The sequence below is a fragment of the Monomorium pharaonis genome, chromosome 1 (genome assembly GCF_013373865.1).
Source record: "Monomorium pharaonis isolate MP-MQ-018 chromosome 1, ASM1337386v2, whole genome shotgun sequence".
In the NCBI taxonomy this organism is placed as follows: domain Eukaryota; kingdom Metazoa; phylum Arthropoda; class Insecta; order Hymenoptera; family Formicidae; genus Monomorium; species Monomorium pharaonis.
Window position 1 is genome coordinate 8,035,886 of NC_050467.1, and position 20,963 is coordinate 8,056,848.

Consider the following 20,963-nt stretch of genomic DNA (forward strand, 5'->3'; position numbering starts at 1 on the left):
AACAGAGCAAACCTTGCTACACGACATGACAATAAATTTATGGCAGAAATAGGAAATCTTGTTAAGCACATAATAACGGCAAATTAGTAGCAAGAACAAAAGAAAACTTGCCGAGCATACTTACGCAACAAAATTGCGACAAGGTGTGTCCGTAAACAGCTTAGTTTTTGTTGGCAAGGCTTGTCGCAAATAGTATGACGTACATTTTATGCAAATAACAGGGTTGCATTATCGGGTTTTAAACTTTATTTCTGACTTTACAATCTATCTCGAGATGGCGCATTTCTCGTGAAAAAGATTTACCTACTGGATTAATAAAAAGGGCTCATCGAGAACAGAGAACCAAGTATGATTGCACCATTCACATTTGATATTGGACTAATCAGTCTAATATTTCAGTCTAATATTTCAGTCTAATAATCATTTTTGTTGATCTAAATTTCGACAATATTTGTCCTGTTCTTGCCACAAATTTGCTATCATATTGTGCATAGCAAGATTTGCCTCGTTTTTGCCACAAATTTGCTATTATGCTATGTACAGCAAGGTTTGCTCTATTCTTGCCACAAATTTGCTATCATATTGTGTACAGCAAGGTTTGCCTTGTTCTTGCTGCAAATTTGTTATTATGCTTTACTAGCAAATTTTACCCTGTTATTTGCATAAAATATGCGTCATACTATTTACAACAAGACTTGCCAACAAAAGCTAAGCTTAATGGCCGTTCCGAACGTGGCCGTTTCGAACGTGGCCATTCCGAACGTGGCCGTTCCGAACGTGGCCGTTTCGAACGTGGCCATTTCGAACGCGGGTATTTCAAACGTGGTCGTTTCGAACGTGGGAAAATTGAACTCCGTGCAATATTTCTCGTAGCCATTCCAAACGTGGCCATTCCGAATGTGGCTGTTTCAAACGTGGCCATTTTGGACGTGGCCGTTTCGGACGTGATCGTTTCGAACGTGGGCAAATTGAACCACGTGCAATATTTCCCGTGGCCATTTCGGACGCTTCCCACGATAATATTGCGCTGATACACATTGCGTGATATTATTGCGCACATACACATTGCACACATGACAACATTGCGCACACGTACATTGCACACATAACATCATTGTGCTCATACACTCTGAAGGCACGATTCCAATAACTTGGCCGCCTTGATTTGACCATGGTTTTTGGTAGTATTTTTTATGCTCAACAAAAAATTATATAGATCTTATTATAGAGCTAACTGCTTTAGTTTTCGAGATATACCATATTAAAAATAAAAATAAAAGTAGATTAAAAATAAAGAGAAAAGTAGCTAAACCTCGCTTTGCATGGAAAGTCGCAAACCCATGTGGAACAGTACAAAGCGTGGACACTTCGTCGTGTGGTAATTGTCATGTGTGCAATGTGTATGTGCACAATAATGTCATGTGTGCAATGTGTATTAGCGTATTAATATCATGTGTGCAATGTGCACTTGTGCAATAATGTCATGTGTGCAATATGTATGAGCATAATAATGTCATGTGCGCAATATGCATATGCGCAATAATGTCATGTGTGCAATGTGTATAATCGTAATAATATCATGTGTGCAATGTGTATGAATGTTTTAATATCATGTGTCCAATGTGTTAATATTGTTTCTTTATGTGTGCAATGTGTATGTGCGCAATAATGTCATGTGTGCAATGTGTATGAACGTATTAATATTATGTGTGCAATGTGCATGTGCGAAATAATGTCATGTGTGCAATGTGTATGAATGAAATAATATCATGTGTGCAATGTGTCTGTGCGCAATATTGTCGTGTGTGCAATGTGTATGGGCGCAATAATGGCATGTGTGCAATTCTTTTCTACCTTAATTATTTTCGTGTGTGCAAACGAAGCTGTAGGCAATCGAGATTGTAGGCAATCGAGCAGCTCTGCTAAATTTGTGTGCAAACGAAGCTGTAGGCAAGTGGGACCCTCTCATTGTCTTATTGTCCTATTGTTTTATTATCTCTTTGTCTTCTACAAAAATAATGATATAAAATAAATACGCCAACTATAAAAATATTTATTTATTATACAGTAATAAATATTTATTTATTAAACAAAATATTTATTTATTAAACTATTTATTAAACTATAAAATATTTATTTATTAAACAAAATTTATTTATTATAACTTTATTAAAATATTTAGTAATAAACGGGCTTGATGATCAAATAATTGAATGATAAATCAACTAACGGAATTATAGTGAAGCAAAAACTTGACGTGCCCGGGTTGTTAAAACACAATGAACCATTAGTGTTGTACAATAAAAATATGGAAATTATTTATACAAAATAAAAATTATAAAACAATGAAAAAATGATAACCCATCAAAAATTTTACAAAGATAAAAGAAATATGTCAAGTACATAAACGCATTTAAAAATGGGACAAAATCAATACAATTAGTCAAATATATTTAAAAAAGACTTAGAAAAATCTTATAACATCTATCAAAAAATTCTTTAAAAAATGGAAATGTTATCAATAATAACAGATAGTGAAGCAAAAACTGATAGATAATAAAACAAAACCCAAGGCACATTAATCGCATTCTTGTATATATACTTATTGATATCAACATCATAGTTTTGGAAATATAGAAAAAATGCGACCCGAGCACGCCAAGTTTTTGCTTCACTATAATCCCGTTAGTTGATTTATCATTCAATTATTTGATCATCAAGCTCGTTTATTATTAAATAATAAAAAGTTATAATAAATAAATTTTGTATAAATCAAACAAATATAGAGAGCTCGTTAATGCTAAGCAAAAATAAAACGATAAACAGATCAATATATCGAGCCAAGACAAATTTTCCTAATACATTATAATTTATTAAATAAACATTATATAATTATATACGCGACTAAACCAGATGTGTTAAAAAATGTTAAATTTCGAAACGTTTCGACTATACTTAGTCCTCTTCAGTCATAATAAATTACCAATATGTATGAACTTAAACATGAATGAAATAACGAACATGAAAATATAATTAAACAGTTAAAAAATGATGACCATTGAACAACCATAAAACAGCGAATATCGTATCAAAATGTGTTATAATAAATAAAAACGTGAACCAATAAATAATACAATTAATTGAATAATAAAATGAAAAATAATGAAATTTTTCCACAAATCGATTTTCATATTAAAATGACAGAATAAATAGTCAATAAGTTTTGTCGATAAATCTAAAAGATCAAAAACGATGGAATACGTGTTATAAATAACATAAACTGATATGCGTATTATAAAAAAACTGTAAACTTATATATGTTGATCCCAGATCTTAAAACACAATATTAAAACGAACAACAAACACTCAGAATATTCGACAAAGTGTTAAAGACCAGTGTAACGTTCGGTAGTCAGAGGCAGAATGAGCGAAACTTATTTTCCGTTAGTCATTTTCGACAAAATGTCAAATAAACAATAATAAGAATCGTCAAGACACTCCGTGTCCTTCTGTAAGTTGATGCTATTAACTTGCTCCTTAATATGGATCATTTCTGAAATTAACCTTTTTTGGTATCTTGATTCAGAATCTAATATCTTAACGTTATTCTAATCAAACACGTGGTTAATTTTTAGCATGTGTTCTGTTATCACAGAGGTCTCGACGATTCCAATTTAAAATTATTCGCATGTTCTTTAATTCTGGTACTTAAATGTCTTTTTGTCTGTCCTACATATGACGCGTTACAATTTTTATAGCATATTTTGTAGACAATATTATTCATTAGATTTATGTCAGTTATGTCCTTCTGCACCTTAATAAACATGTTTAATTTGTTGAGGCAACGAAAGCCAACTATAAACAAATCTTTATTAACAAAAGATGAAGAGACGGTTTCAGATACGTGCCTAATATAAGATAATACAAAATATTTTTTCTTTGTGCGCTGACTTTCAGTTTTAGCCTGATTAGTTTGAGAGTTTGTGAGTTCCACTTGATTATTGAAATGTTTCTTAAGTCTGTTATTAATTTCATGAAAAACAAGATCCAATGGATAACTGTTGTCCATTAATATATTGATACAAAATTCTAGGCTCTTTTGCCAAAAAGATGGATCTGACAACATAACTGCTCTATCTATTAGACTATAGATTGTTCCTTCCCGACTATAGATTTTGTGACAACGAGGATGATACGAGAAAAACGACAAATATTTTCCCGAAAACGTAGGTTTGTTTTTTGTTCCTGCACGGGAATTGCATTAGAACTGAACTGAACTGAACTAGTGCAAGTCAGAACTGACGAATGTAAGCGTGCAGGAATAAAAAACGTTTTAGTGCAAAGTAAAAATAGCGTCTTATATTATTAATATGGAAATATTTGATTCATCTGATGAAGATGAAAGGATAAAAAAGAATAGTCTTGCGCATTTTAGAAAAAAAATTATTCCTAAACATATACATATAATATTATTGTTAATTATTACATATTAACGTATAATATTTTTTAACCTTAAAATTTATTATTTAATAGTTACGGTTTTTAATTAATAAATTGGACGTATGTCATTTCTAATACTATGTATTGAAATGTAAATATTGCACAATCTTTTCAATCAAAATATATTGTTATTATTGTATACTTACTCTGTTTAAATTATTACTCTTCACTCTGCACTAATGCAGTAAGTTCAGGAATAAAAAACGAGATCCTACTACACACTGGTGCTTACACTGCTTGCACTGACTCCAGACCTATGGTCTGTTCTTTCTAGCTGCACTGTTGCACTGGTGCAATAAGTTAGAATGAGAAAAAATATACTTGTCTTACTTTAACTTATTGCACCAGTACAACAGTGCAGCTAGAAAGAACAGACCACTAGTGCATCCAGTTCAGTGAACTCGTGCGCTGAGTTCTATTGCACTGGAATAAGAAACAGTGTCGTTGACATCATTTCGGGAACAGAAAACGCTTCAGTGTACACTTTTTGAACTAGTGCAGCCAGTGCAGGAACAAAACACAAACCTCATATCTTTATGGAACCAATTAATTATGATCTTGTTGTTTTCTACTCTCAACAAAAGATTCAAAAAGCTGAGACAACGGTCTTTTTCAGGTTCTAAAGTAAACTGAAGTCTCAAAAGGACAAATAATAGAATATCATCTACATATCGATAATAAATCGGAATTTCGAATTTTAATGCTTTCAACGCTTTGTCCTTGAGGTTCTGCAACACTAAATCAGCCAGAATAAGTGACAGAGGTGAGCCCATCGGAGTTCCAAATGTTTGCTTATATATTTTATTGTTAAACGTGAAAAAGGTTGACGAAAGAATGAAATTAATGGCATGTATAAAATTATCTAACGGAATGGAGGTATTATTTTTAATAAATGTCCACCTATTTTTATAATGCTCTGTATCGCAAGATCTCGAGGTATTTATAAATAATAAAGTTGTATCCAACGATATTAAGATATGTGTTGACGATATAGTTTTACCGTCTTATTATTATATATTGTTTATAATTACATAATGTTTATTTAATAAATTATAATGTATTAGGAAATTTGTCTTGGCTCGATATATTGACCTGTTTATCGTATTATTTTTGTATAAATATTCTTATAGGTGGCGCACGTTATTTTTGTAGAAAAGACAATAAGACAATAAAACAATAGAGAACAATAAGAAAATTTACCTAATATTATAGTTTTTTTCTTAGGGGCGCACATATGTACACATACTTGGCGCCTTTTTTATCTTTTTTTTAAAAAGGGTAATTTTTATATAGTAACGCTAATATGACAAAACGCGAGAGTCAACATTTATTATAAGACATTTTTACTGAGAAAATTTTGAAAATTTTTTAAGGTACATTTTAACATTTAGGGTCACTTGCACCAAACTCTGATTAACTTAATTGTTGATTGAAGGATTGCCAACTTGGGAACATAATCCAGTGTGACCAATTGTACCTCTGGCGATATCACTCTAACCTATTTCGTTACATATTTTATCACGTACGCAGTATTATTACAAAATAATAATTCTATACATGTTATCTCAATATCCTTCTGTTACATAATACAATATCTTTTTTTTCAATCCCTGCATAAAATTGAAAAGAATTACAAAATATTGACATTTTGCAAAAAGCAAAATTCGGAGAAGCGCTCCGATTGACCACGCGTCTCAATTGGCCACAATTTTTCTAATTGACGGTTCAAGAGAAAAATTCTAAGCATTCATTGCTGTAAATGGTTGTGGTCAATTGCAACGTAGTTAATCGGGATGCTCCCGAATTCAGAAGATATTAGATCAGATTCAATTAAATATCTTCTAAATTCTGTTTTATAAGAATTTAATTCATTTCAAATATTAACTCTCGCATTCAAAAAAATTCACTTGACTCTAAATATTCTTCGCATTCAATCGCAATAAGAGGCATTCAAATGAATGCGAACCTTTGCATTGAAAAAGATTCACTTCTGCTAATTGTTATCGGATTTAGAGGCATACAAGAGTTCATGGTTCTATTCTCAATATCGCACTGAAAAGTATTGATTATGATCCAATCCGAGATTTATGCAAAATAGAATTCACGATAAAATCTCGTGAATGCAAAATTCTTTTTAAATGAGACATTTTATGCAGGAATGCCACACAACACGACAAAATGTATCACGATTGGTCACACTGGATTATATTCTCAAGTTGGTAACCCTTTAATTAACGGTTAAGTTAATCAGAGTTTAGTGCAAGTGGACCTTAATTATACATACTTCCTCATTCTTTTTAAAGTTAAACGAATTAACATCCAAATATATATACATTTGAGTATTTTTTTGTCATTTAACTTTTTATTTGGCTGTACATATCTCGAGTTATACAAAATTAAACAGTAATATAGGATTTTGTTAATATAGTCATCTAAGGGCCACTTGCACCAAACTCTGATTAACTTCCTCAATAAAACAGTTACGTGACATCCACGTGATTTACCTAAATTACGTGGATGCAAGTTTTTCCACAAGTTATTCACGTGGATGCAATGTCCTTTTTTCATTGCATCGAATTTTTTTATTTTCGAAATATCTATTAGATTTTCTGTGGATGTATCTGTTAAAAAATATATATAGGGATTTTACATGGATATTTCGAGAAACGCTTCGCGACTTTCACTCCAATCAAATGAAGAGATCACTTATCGAGCAAAAAATTCGTTCTTATAAGAAATGATGAAATGCCACTTCATTTCGAGTGGCCGTATTTCACTATCGCTTAGAATAAAATTCCATTCTTTTAGAGTGATGTTTTATTCCAAGAAATTTAGAGAGTACGTGTATATTACAAGAATGTTTCTAAAGTTCGTAAAATTTTTACGTAGTTGCTACATGGACTCTATAATCGCATCTGCATAAATTCTAGTACTGTTTTTGAGCGGATGTCCACTCGAATATTCACGTGGATTTCATGATGCTGATCCACGTAGCATTAACGTGGATATCACATACTGTTTTATTGGGGTTAATCGTTGATTAAAGAGTTACCAACTTGAGAATATAATCCAGTGTGATCAATCGTTATACATTTTGTCACCTCTGTGAAGTTAGCCACCCAACTTCGGCTTTATTAATTTTCACTAATTGGTATCGTTTGGTGGTCGTTTGGTGGTGTTTGGTAGTCCAGTCCCATCGTTTGGTGGTTAGCCGTTCTCCTGTAATATCAAAAATAAAATTTGGGTGTGAAGTTAGCCCGACATTGTTTATTTTTGCACCAATTTTAATTTCAAGAAGCTCATTCGATTCGGAATCGTTTGGTGGTCACGAATATGCTAATGAAAACTTTTGGTGGTCAACCGTTTTCGTAAAAATTAGAAAAAACCGTTTTTGAGTATCGTCACTGGTTTTGGTATCACTGGATATTTCCCAGATAAATATTATTTATCATACAAATTCACTTTCAAAGGCGTCAACAGATGTAAAATCGTTTGGTAGTCACGAATAAACTAATGAAAACGTTTGATGGTCAACCGTTTTCGTAGAAATTAAAAAAAACCGTTTTTAAGTGGCATCGTTGCAAAATTCCTCAAACGAATATTATTTTTCATACAATTTCACTTTCAAAGAAGTTATTGGATATAAAATCGTTTGGTGGACACGAATAAATTAATGAAATCGTTTGGTGGTCATCCGTTTTCCTAAAAATTCGAAAAAACCGTTTACGATTGGCATCATTGTAAACTCACTAGGCAAATATTATTTTTCGTACAAATTCAAAGGCATTATTGGATGTAAAATCGTTTGGTGGTCACGAATATATTAATGAAAACGTTTGGTGGTCAATCGTTTTCTTTAATATTGCAGAAAAAATACTGCCGAATGGCCTTGCTGTAAAACTCCCTAGAGAGATTTTAATTTTTCAAACAAATTTACTTTACAAAGGATTATTCGATGCGTAATCGTTTGGTGGTCGCAAATATCATAACAAAAAGTTTGGTGGTCATCCGTTTTTGTAAAAATTCGATAAAACCATTTTCGATTGGCATCATTGTAAACTCACTAAAAAAATATTATTTTTCATACAATTTCACTTTCAAAGGCATTATTGGATATAAAATCGTTTGGTGGTTACGAATATATGAATTAAAACGTTTGGTGGTCAACCGTTTTCTTTAATATTACAGAAAAAATGCTTCCGAATGGCCTTGCTGTAAAATTCCCTAGAACCATTTTAATTTTTCAAGCAAATTTACTTTGCAAAGGATTATTCGATGCGTAATTGTTTGGTGGTCGCGAATTTTATAAAAAAAACATTTGCTGGTTAACCGTTTCGTTAAAAAATAAACAAAACCCGTATGCGTTCTGTAGGTGTAAATGGGTGTTTGGATTGGTCGTTTGTTGGACTCGTGTTAGCCCGGATCTACAATAGTGTAGTAAGCCTTAAGCCATAAGGAAAATTTGCAACCACCAAACGATTACGCATCGAGTAATTCTTTGCGAAGTAAATTTGTTTGAAAAATTAAAATGGTTTTAGGGAGTTTTACAACAAGGCCATTCGGAAGCATTTTTTCTGTAATATTAAAAAAAAACGGTTGATCACGTTTTGATTAATATATTCGTGATCAACAAACATTTATATCCAATAATGCCTTTGAAAGTGAATTTGTATAAAAAATAATATTTGTCTAGTGAATTTACAATGATGCCAATTGAAAACGGTTTTTTCGAATTTTTACTAAAACGGATGACCACTAAACGTTTTCATTAGTTTATTCGTGACCACTAAACAATTTTACATCCAATAACGCCTTTGAAAGTAAAATTGTATGAAAAATAATATTCGTTTGTGGAATTTTGCAATATATATAGTATGCCATTCAAAAACGGTTTTTTCTAGTTTCTACGAAAACGGTTGACCACCAAACGTTTTCATTAGTTTATTCGTGACCACCAAACGATTTTACATCTGTTGACGCCTTTGAAAGTGAATTTGTGTGATAAATAATATATATCTGGGGAATTTTTAGTGATACCAAAACTAATGATACTCAAAAACGGTTTTTTCTAATTTCTACAAAAACGGTTGACCACCAAACGTTTTCATTAGCATATTCATGATCACCAAACGATTCCGAATCGAATGAGCTACTTGAAATTAAAATTGGTGCAAAAATAAACAATGTCGGGCTAACTTTACACCCAAATTTTATTTTTGATATTACAGAAGAACGGCTAACCACCAAACGATGGGACTGGACTACCAAAGACCACCAAACAACCACCAAACAATACCAATTGGTGAAAATTGATAAAGCTGAAGTTGGCTGGCTAACTTCACAGAGGTCATTTTGTCAATGAAATAGATTACAGTGATATCTCCAAAGGTACAATTGGTCACACTGAATTATATTCTTAAGTTGGCAACCCTTTAACCAACGATTAATGCCCGATTTCTTCATGTCCAGTTATCTTGCGGTTAAAATTATCCAGGAGATAAACTACCAGATCCATGTACGTGATTGGTTAAACTTGAAATTTATCCTTCGGATAACTTTATCGGGAAGTGAAGAAATCGGGCATAAGTTAGAGCCAGTTGTTCCAACTTCTTGGTAAACTTACCTACCAGGTAAGCATGTGTCAATCTTCATTTCTATTCTTAAATAAATAAAGACAAACATATATTTATCTGATAGGTAAATTTACCAAGAAGTTGGAACAACCGACCCTTAATCAGAGTTTAGTACAAGTGGCTGGTAACCCTGCTGACTAAGAGTGCTTGGTATTATTTTGTATATTTGTCATCAATTTACTGACATTATTGAATATAATAAAATTTGCATCAAATTTGGTGCTTTCTTGTTAACAAGATTTGTAGCAAGATTTTACAAAGTCTGTTTTCGACAAACTTGACTATCTGAGCACGTATATATATCGAGTATGTTTTGCGACAAAAGGAAGAGGTTATGTGTAAATGTATGTATTTTGCAATATTTTATTTTTTTCTGTATTTAGTACAACATATTTTGGGTTCATTCTACTTAACGTTTGCAACGTTCGCGAGCGTTCTTATTCTATATTACCACCTCCTCTACAAACAATATCGTGAAAATCAAACTAAAATTAAAAGTCTAGAAGAAAAATTAGTTTCGTAAACTTTTCATAACTGCAAATCCAGATATAGATTAGAAATAGAGGAGTGGATATAATTTGCCCACGTTCAAAATAGCCATGCGTAAATTTGCCCACGTCCGAAACGGCCACGTCCGAAATGGCCACGTTCGGAGTGGTCACGTTCGTAATGGCCACGTTCGGAATGGCCACGTTCAAAATGGCCATGTTTGGAATGATTTTTTTCTTGTTTGCGTGGAAAGTTGCAAACCCATGTGATACAGAGAATGCTTTGCGCACGCACACACACACCCGCACACACCCACCCACCCACACACACACACACACACACACACACACACACACACACACGGGCAGGGGATGCAAGGGGAGGGGGCCTTCGGCCCCCCTCTCGCACCCACTCCGTCTAAGTCGCTAACCCATGTGCATTGTACTGGAAATTTTGTAAAACATACGTAGCCATTTCGAACGTGCCCAGATAGCCAAGCGAGATTGAGCATATCGGGCAAATTAATGCACTGCATGTATGTTGTGAATTTGCCCACAATTTGCTGTCATTGTAATTTAACGTGGAACAAAGTTAGCATCAAGAGGGCAAATAACCTTCATGAGTTTATGAAATTGTAAGTGCATTCATTGAAGAATAATAAACTTATCACATTGACAGCAATTGTGCATGCATGTTGACAACTTGCCGTCAGTTTGTTGAATTCTAACAAAGAATTTTACATAATATCAGAACAACAGACAGTTTGAGGAAACACCTTGGCTTTAGTTTGATGAAATTAATAGGGAATAAGTGACAGCAAAATGACAACACGTTGCCTTCATTTGGCTACTTGGGTGGCCATTTCGAACGTGGCCGTTTCGAACATGGGCAAATTGAACCACGTGTAATATTTCCCGTGGCCATTTCGAACGTGGTCAAATTTACGCGTGGCCATTTCGAACGCACCCGGAATAGAGCAGTCTGAAAAACATTTTGTTTATTCCCGATCTAAAATCCAGTTCATATGATGATATTAAATACGTATATTTTAATTCTGGAAAAAATTTTTCGAATCTATAAAAGAAATACATACGAAATCTTAGTAATGATATGCATGAACGATTCTACATTATCGACCCCGATCAAGTTTGGCAACCATTTTAGCGTCCCCTGGGATGCTAAACTGCTCGTCAAACTTGATCGAGGTCGATAATGTATAGTAGAGTCATTTGTGCACATCATTAACAAAATTTTGTATGTATTTCTTTTATAGATTTAGAAATCCTTTTTCAAAATTAAAATTTATGTATTAATATCAGTTTATGAATTGAATTTCACAGCAAGAATTAAAAAAAAATTTTCAGATTGCTCTTTTGAAACACGAAATGTTTACCAATGTGTATCTTTTTTAAGACGCCTACGCTCAATCTGAAAGCATAGTATTGTTCTTCAATGTTCACTTGTGTGCGGATCTGACTTGATTTATACGTACAAGGTGCACAACCTTTATATCAAGCACGTTTTGTTACGCGAGTACACGCTAGACAATTAATTTTTTTATTTTTCGTATAAAATCGTTACGTCCGCACGTCCAGACGTTGTTATCGTCTATACTTTAATTGTGGAGAAGGATTTTTAATTCTGTAAATGCAATAAAAAGTTGGACATTAGAACAAATTGTACAATTCTCTCGATAAAACAGACGACTTTAGAATCCCCTTAAGGGGATGCTGGAGTTGTCTGTTGAAAAGAATTTCCAAATTTATAAAAGAGATATATACAAAATCTCATTAGTGATGTGCATGAATGACATTATCGACCTCAATCAAGTTTGAGAGGCAGTTCAGCAACTCCAGCATCGCCTTAAGAGGATGCTAAACTGCCCATCAAACTTGATTGAGGTCGATAATGCAGAGTCATTATTTATTCTTGTTCATGAAAAAATTTGCTTTAAAATACAAGTTATATAGCTTATACTTACAAATAAATGGTGTCTCGCAGTTTGGAATAGAAGGAATAAGACTATATTTGTCAAATTACGTTTACAAGCCGTAAAAAAACATATTTATGTGATCCAAAATTTTATTCATTTAAGCGCTTTTATTTTTAAAATATCTTTTTTGTACGGCTTGTAATCGTAATTTGACGATTATAATCTTATTCCTCAATCTATTCCAAACCCGGGAACACCATTCATTTGTACGTATAAGCTACATAACTTGTATTTTGAAGCAAATATTTTTATGAACAAATAAACTTTAAAAAATTTTTTGCATTTTTGGTTTTTATCTAATCGTCCCTAGGTTCATTTGTATACGTACTTTAAAAGTGTAAAAGAATTATCAATTCTGTAAATTCAATTCGAAATTAAGTGATAAATACAGAATGTCGGTAAAACACACGGCTTTAGCATCCTCTTAAAGTACACATATTAATCTAACACAATATCAATCTATGAATTAAATTTTATATTGAGAACGAAAAAAATTTTTTTCACATTACTCTACTTATCGATTTTTTACCCGTACATAACCTAAATTTTCGTTTTTTTATTTTCCAATTTGCGGAATGCGAATCTTTTTCTAGGCTTCTAATCTTATTTCTAATTGCACATATTATTCCTGAGTTTTTTCTAGAGGGCGACGTGATTATTTTATACATATAAATTGTAGATTTTTCGTATAAAGCAAATATTGTCGTTAAGTGACTAATAAATAACAATATTTTTTTATTTATCAGAATAAATCATACGTCGCCCCCTTCATTTTTGTGCGTACTTTAATCCTGTAAAAGAATTTTGCATTGTTATTCCAATTCGAAAATCCAAGTTTCCTCAAAAAATGTCGGTAACTCTATCACTGCTGGATCTCTTTAATCCTACAAGTATACCAATCAGTAGAGACAGTACTGTTCACTTTTCACATTTTTACTTTCTTTAGTAATACAAAATTAACTCCTAACACGAATCTGGTCTCAAAAGCTATAAATTCCGTTATAATTCTCGAAGATAGCGAAGAACACGTTTTTTGGACACTTTAATTTTAATTTTTTCAAAAACCTGAGATACGCAACATTTGAGACCAGATTCGTGTTCAGCATCAAAAAATCTATCGAAAACGCCTAATCACTTTTCATTCACAAAATCTTCCCTAATATAATTAGCGTTACCGCCGTGTTAAATTTTGAATACTGTGATTGCAGATGTATCCATCGTTCATTAATTTGCACGAGGATGAAAATGATCATTTACTCTTGGACATGGATTCTTTAATTCCCAAACGAAGCAGTTTCCTAGCGAACCGCAGTTGCGAAGCAACCAAGAAGAAATGTTCACTCGGTAATAAAAATTGTTAAAAAAATATTAAGTAAAAAATATTTAAAAAATCAATTTTGATTAAGAAAGAAAGTGCGAAAAATCATAGAGCAAAATTATCTATTATTCTACATTTTTATCTATTTGTTTCGTTATTTCACTATTTCTAATCGGATTACCAGGTTGTAGAGGCACAACTTTCACAAATTTCGTTATTATCACAAGAGATTTTTTGGAAGAATAAAAAATTTAGGGAAATTTTTAGGGAAGAAAAATATAAAGATCTATTTTTTTACATAGAATTGTATTGATTTATAATTAATTATTGTATTTATTATAAATATACATATAACCCAACAGTACATTGAATCAATTAATCCAAATTACCTTTTTTTTTCAAATCGAAAAAGCGCCATATACAGTCAAAAATCTTAGTACTAATAATATTTTGTATGCGATTTTTAAATACATTTTCTTTTAACTGTACATCGTTACTTTCAATCTTAAGCACAGTTCTTAAATTGAAAAGTAATATCACAGTATTACAATTGTAAATCACAGTATCACAGTAATTTACAATTAATTTAGTAGCATTGATGCTAACAAACTATAATAAATCTATAATATTTCTACGGAAAATGTAAAGAATTTATTGTGAAAAATATTACCTCAACTATGATTTAAACTTCTCATTTTGTGCGGGCGTAGCTAGCTCAACCAAGGCATATGGTAATATTTTTTGTAATAATTATATAAAGAAAATGTAATTATTGTAAAATGTAAATTATTGTAAAGCCAAACCTGTGTTAAAACAATAATTGAGTAAAGAGTACTATTTATACAATACAAATCGAAAATTGTATAATTTAAATCGAAAAAGACTGATATACTCGTATGATCAAAGCAAGATCTTAATGATGAAATATTTTATGTGATTTTTTAAATGTAAATAATTTAATAATACAACCGTATTATTATTACTATGTAAATATACATAGTAAGTAAATGTTTTAAAAATTATTATATTCACATAATTGATTGCATTTTTACTACATAAAAATATGTATCTTATTTTTATCATCCATGTTTTGATCTTTTTTACTGTAATAATATTTGAAAAATATTATAATTTTAATAAAATTTCTTCATAGTTGATGGAATTATAAACATAATATTATTATTAATATTGTGATAGTAATAACTATTAAAGTATAATTTCTAACAATAATTATTTTATTCTATAATTATAGCCAGAAATATCAAATCCTTTTCTTTCAATGCAATCCATTTTAGTCCAGTCGTGGGAGCAGAAAAAGTAGCTTTTTTGGACTTGGTTTGTTGTAAAGTATTTTTTTTCACAGATCAATCCTAAATAACATACATAATAAGAATATCGACATGCGTCAAAACCATGGAAAATATTTTTAAATTGCACAAGTTTGAAAAAATCGCAAAACATGTTTTTGCTCGAATTTCTCGTTGTAACTTGAAAACGAAGCCTCTGACGAAAAAATTGTACAGAACATTTTTTGTTTATCTTGATGTTTTCTACAAGGAAAGTGCCTTTTCAAATAAAAAATTTGTATATTTGCATTGCAAAATAAAAAAAACTGATTAAAAATGTAGCCTTATTTTAAGCGCTTGGCAATCAAGGTAAATATTAGTTGTTATTAATGAAAATGTAGATTAGGAAAGTTCAAACTGTTCGTAACTTATATTCCAAAGCCGCCCGTGATCCGTCGAATAGTTTTCGCACAATCAATTTGTTAATTTACAAAAATTGAAAACTTTGATCAAATGGCGCGTCTATAAAAAAGCCCTCATATAGGCACTAACAATAAAAAATTGAAAAAGTTCCATTTTTTGTCTTATCCCCTCTTTAGGATTTTTTGAAAATTTTGAGCTTATTAACAAATAGAATTTCTTTGAGGATTTTGATCGCAGAAAAATATTTTTATAAATGTATAAATGTTTGTATAAATGTTTTTATAAATGTATATTATTTTTACATATTATTAGTTACTATTGTTAGTCCAAAATTATTTAGTGTAAATTAAATAAATAAAAAAATAGTGCAAATTAAATAAATAGAAAAAATTATATTAAAAAAAAATATTTATTTATTAATAATCCATATAAAAATATTTTAAAGCTTACATATTATTTTTATTATATTTATTTGCAATAAAATCTTGCTTTTTTACTTGATGATAATAGCAATGACTATAATACAAATCAGGACGAAATAGAAATTAATTTTAGCGATGCGGAAGTAGAAAATAACGACAATAATTGATACTGAAGATATATTATAGATATTGAAATTCCATGTAAAAAAGCAAGATTTCATTGCAAATAAATATAATAAAAATAATATGTAAGCTTTAAAATACTTTTATATGAATAAATTTTTTTTTTCATAAAATATAATTTTTCATATTTATTTAATTTGCACTAAATAATTTTGGACTAACAATAGTAACTAATAATATGTCAAAATAATATACATTTGTTTAAATTCGTTTTTAAGTTACAACGAGAAATTCGAGCAAAAACAGGCCATTTTTTCAAACTTGTGCAATTTAAAAATATTTCCCATGGTTTTTGGTTTGACGCACGTCGATATTCTTATTATGTATGTTATTTAGGATTGATCTGTGAAAAAAAAAACTTTACATCAAGCCAAGTTCATACCATCTGCTCCCACGACTGGACTATTTACTAATTTCTGAAAGATTTGACAAATTATAAAAATCAATTTAATATATACTTTCTAAAAAAAATCAATTTAATATATGCTTTTTAAAAAAATACATAAAAGTCAGAAAGCATTTTATTTCTAATATTTTGACATTATCTTGCAATAATTTATCCTTTTTCCTTGTTTATTTCAAATTAAAACTACGAACGAAAAAAGTTACCAGAAGACTAATCAAATACAAATTTAAAATAAATTTTTTTAAGTTAATTTGTAAATATCCGTTTTTATATAAAAATATGGATGTAATTTTGCAATAATTATAAATATGTAAATATACTATAAGATATATTATAATAAAATTGTTTTTTTGTAAAAATATAAAACTAGTAAAATTATATGATTACATTATTATCAGCTATATAAATAGATAAAAAAAGTTTACATTAGTTGTATTTGATTTTTTAAAATGCTGATAGCATGAGCAAAACGTAATTTGTTAATTTTTTGTCTATATTATTTATTTCATATTTACTTCATATTCTGATTACTAAATATTGTTTATATTAAGTAAAATTATAAAATATTAAAGAGATATAATTTAGACGACCGGTACGCATTCAGCAACTCTCCTCTATAAGAAAGCAATAACTTTTACGTGTTTTCGGATTACACTCACAAGTAACGAATCCACCAAAATATTGAAAAGAAGACGATTAGTCCATTATCTTTTCAATTTTCTTGCTTGCTTTGCTTAACTCACGAAAGCTCGAATCTGCTGGTCTGCGATTGTCGACGTAGCGATAATCGCTGATGGGTATTTCCCAGGAATTGTTTCCCAGGAAACGTATTGACGTATTCCAATTCGATTTATGGAAAACCGCATACGAATTATAACATTTATCATCTAATCGATCTAAAGCAATGTTTTGCATTCAAAACGTGTTTATGAAGTTTTAACGTGTAAACAGCGTAAATCTGACAGAAGAATTACTTGCGGATTTAATGTCGTCTCGATAGGTGATGAAGTTGAGATCGACGGCACCGGTTGGTCAGATAAACCTATTAGAAACTGGTGTCAAGAGGAAACAATAAATTGGCTTATGTCAGCAGCGTCGTATATGGGTCAGCCTTACAGTTCCATTCAGCACAGTCTCGCCGTACCCGGGAAAGATATCATTACTTTTACGCGGCAGGATTTTATTAATCATGATCCTATTTATGGAAGCCAATTGTATGATCTTCTTCATTCACAACGTATATCAAATCTTCGTATGTATAAACTAACATAATATATAAATGTAAATATAGAAAGCAATTCAGTTTAAGAAGGTTTTCCAACCTTCTCACGTAACATAATATAAAAAACTTATCAAATTTTGAGAATGAGTTCATGAATTAATATATATATAAGCATTTCAGAATTTTTCTAAATTTATTGATCGTGTAGATTTCTTTAAACAACTTTTTAAAATAGTATCGAATCTTGTATAGAGGAGAGAAGGCAGTTATGGACTAAATGTGGAGATATGGGATTCGCGATATCTCGTATTTTTTCGGTTTGTGTTCGGTTCTGGGGATAACTATCCGAATTACTTCTTTACATACTGTTTAGACGTTATAACATGGCTATTAGTGTTTGTTTTGTTGTCATAAAAGCAGCATTTCAGTATTAAGTAGTCGTAAATTCTATAGGTATTATCTATTCTTTACCTCATTTTGAGAAATATGTTGGGTATTAATTTTTTAACATTAATGTAATTGAAAGGCTTAATTATAGCTTTCAAATATCGTTATTGAATTTAATGTTGAACATAATGTGTGCATGCATTTGTCGCAAGTCTGAGTCCCATAATTTCTTCCCTCATAATATTTTTTACAATATTTAGATAATATTGTTTGTTATAATACTTTTATAGTATTTCTATAATATGCAAAGTCGTAAGAGTCAAAGGTTTTTATACTTATATTTTTTTGTGGTACTATGACCGGTATTCATAGACAGATCTTATATTTAAGATAGTCTTAAGTACTACTTTAAGATGTCATCAACCAATCACAGAGCCGTATTAACATCTTAACCCATTAAGTCCAAAGCGAACAGTTTTTTGTAACTTTTTTCAGTGGTATTTTATACTATGAATTTAATCCTCAAAAAATTTTTAATTTTTTTTTTATGTAAAATTTTCTGAACTTTTAATATTCTTTAGAATTTCTAAAAAATGCGATTTGAACAATTTATGTTAATTTATTTGCAAAAAAGCTTATTTTTTCACTGAAATTTTTTTTTCGATCAATATTCACACATAGAAAACGGATGAAAATATCTTTGAAAAGTAAAAATTTTGCGTCCACGGACCATTTCAAATGTACTACATGTGAGTATATTTCAATTCAAGATGGCGATCCAATATGACGGTTAGAAGAGAAAAAATCTATGAAATCTTTGATTTGTCCGTATGTAAATATTTCTTTCAATCTCTTTATCATCCAAATTGGTTTTTAGGGATTTTTTGGGTCACTGATTGCGATTCTGTTATCAGACATGTCAAATTCAAGATGGTGGATCCAAAATAGCAGTTGAAAATGTTTGAAGTCAATCAAATCTACTAAAAATCACTATATTTTTAGGTCGCTGATTACGAATATGACATCAGAATTGTTGAATTAAAATGGATCGAATAAAGCGATTGAAAAGAAATTTACATACAGAGAAATCGAAGATTTCATAGACTTTCCCTCTTTTAACCGCCATATTGGATATCGCCATTTTAAATTGAAATACACGTACATTTGAAAGTTCATGGTCCATGGACGCAAGATTGCCACTTCTCAGAGATATTTCCATCTGTTTTCTATGTGTAAATACTAATTTTTAAAAATTTCAGTGAAAAAATCAGCTCTTTTTGCAAATATATCTGCAATAATAATTTATATAAATTAACATAAATTGTTCAGATTGCATTTTTTAGAAATTTTGACAACAGGTTATTAAAAGTTCAGAAAATTTTACCTAAAAAAATTGATTAAAATTTTTTTGGAGATTAGATTCGTAGTATAAAATATCATTTAAAAAAGTCACAAAAAACGATCCACTTGAAACATAATAGGTTAAGACATTGCTTGAGACGGATCTTAAAATAAGATCCGACTATGAATATACGGCCTATGTACAATACTGATATGTAAGATCCGCCAAAGAGCATTAATTTTTCATTTTTCAGAAACAAAAATAATTTTAAGAATATTCGTTGGTAACGTTTCATATCTCCCTACAGGTTCCATAACTGCAATATTTTTTCCTTTTTCAGTAAATTGTTAATTATCGTATGTACATCTGAAGAACTTCTGCTTATAACATAATTGGTACAACTCTTTGGATAATCCCATAACCCCTTCTCTATTGTAAAAAATTAGACGTTAAATTATAATTATTAAAGCAGGTAGCTTTAGATTGGACTAGAATCTATTATTAAAGATGTATATTTATACATATGTAAGAGTAAAATTTATAACTTACAAATAAAATTGTTACGTACAGTAATTAAATAGTTTGTAAAAATAAATTTATAATTAAAAATTATAGAAACGTTTATGTATTAATTCACCAATAATGTATAATTTTTCAAGTTATATGAACAAAAAATGTAATATAATGTCATTATCATTATATAATATTACAAAGCTTAATACATTTACATAAAAAATATAAAACATATTTTTGTTATAAATTTTTATATTATATTTAAATTATTATAATCAATTCTTTTTTAATATGAATATCATTATTATAAAGAAATACTTTTAAAACAAATAATTGTTTTTGCTGCTTCAAATTTGTTCATTACTTATTTTAAAAATAACAATGCCAAAAGAGACTTTATTAAAAGATGTATATGAATTAAAAAATATATATATACATATGAATGAGAAAAGTTACATAATTATTTTCCACTTTTCTTAAATTAGAAAATTTTCTTAACCTGGGAATAGTCATATGTAGAATGATTTGCACATTGACTGATCAGTACGACCGATTAGATCTTGGTCGATGATGGATTCTTTGATCTATATTCTATATCAATTTTTTCTTCGCTCTTATGACATTTGATTTTGATGTTTTGATCCATGATATCAATGGTAACATAAGTTAGAAATAAATAAACAAATAATCGACAGAATAATTATCGAATGCCGCAAGCCGAAAATATTATTTCTTTTTACAGTGCCATCATTTGATACCATTCAATCGCAATCAGAAGACGAGTACACGCGAATCAATTCTAGCAACATATCCGGTAAGTTGTTAGGAAAAAAAATTTTGCAGATA

General features: G+C 30.3%; 1 protein-coding gene across 8 annotated transcripts in view; it reads left to right on the forward strand.

The window, feature by feature from the left end:
* LOC105837488 overlaps positions 1-20,963 on the forward strand; it is a 253,276-nt gene that overhangs the window by 60,223 nt on the left and 172,090 nt on the right. For 4 of the 8 annotated variants that reach the window (XM_036289208.1, XM_036289211.1, XM_036289226.1 and 1 more), the window contains 3 exons: positions 13,824-13,959; positions 17,654-17,905; positions 20,860-20,931. In XM_036289208.1, coding sequence (XP_036145101.1) covers positions 13,824-13,959; positions 17,654-17,905; positions 20,860-20,931 — 460 coding nt within the window. Of the gene's footprint in view, positions 1-5,116; positions 5,264-9,728; positions 9,889-13,823; positions 13,960-17,653; positions 17,906-20,859; positions 20,932-20,963 lie in introns of those variants that run through there. The other 4 variants (XR_004963965.1, XM_036289217.1, XR_004963966.1 and 1 more) reach the window with 4 other exon arrangements.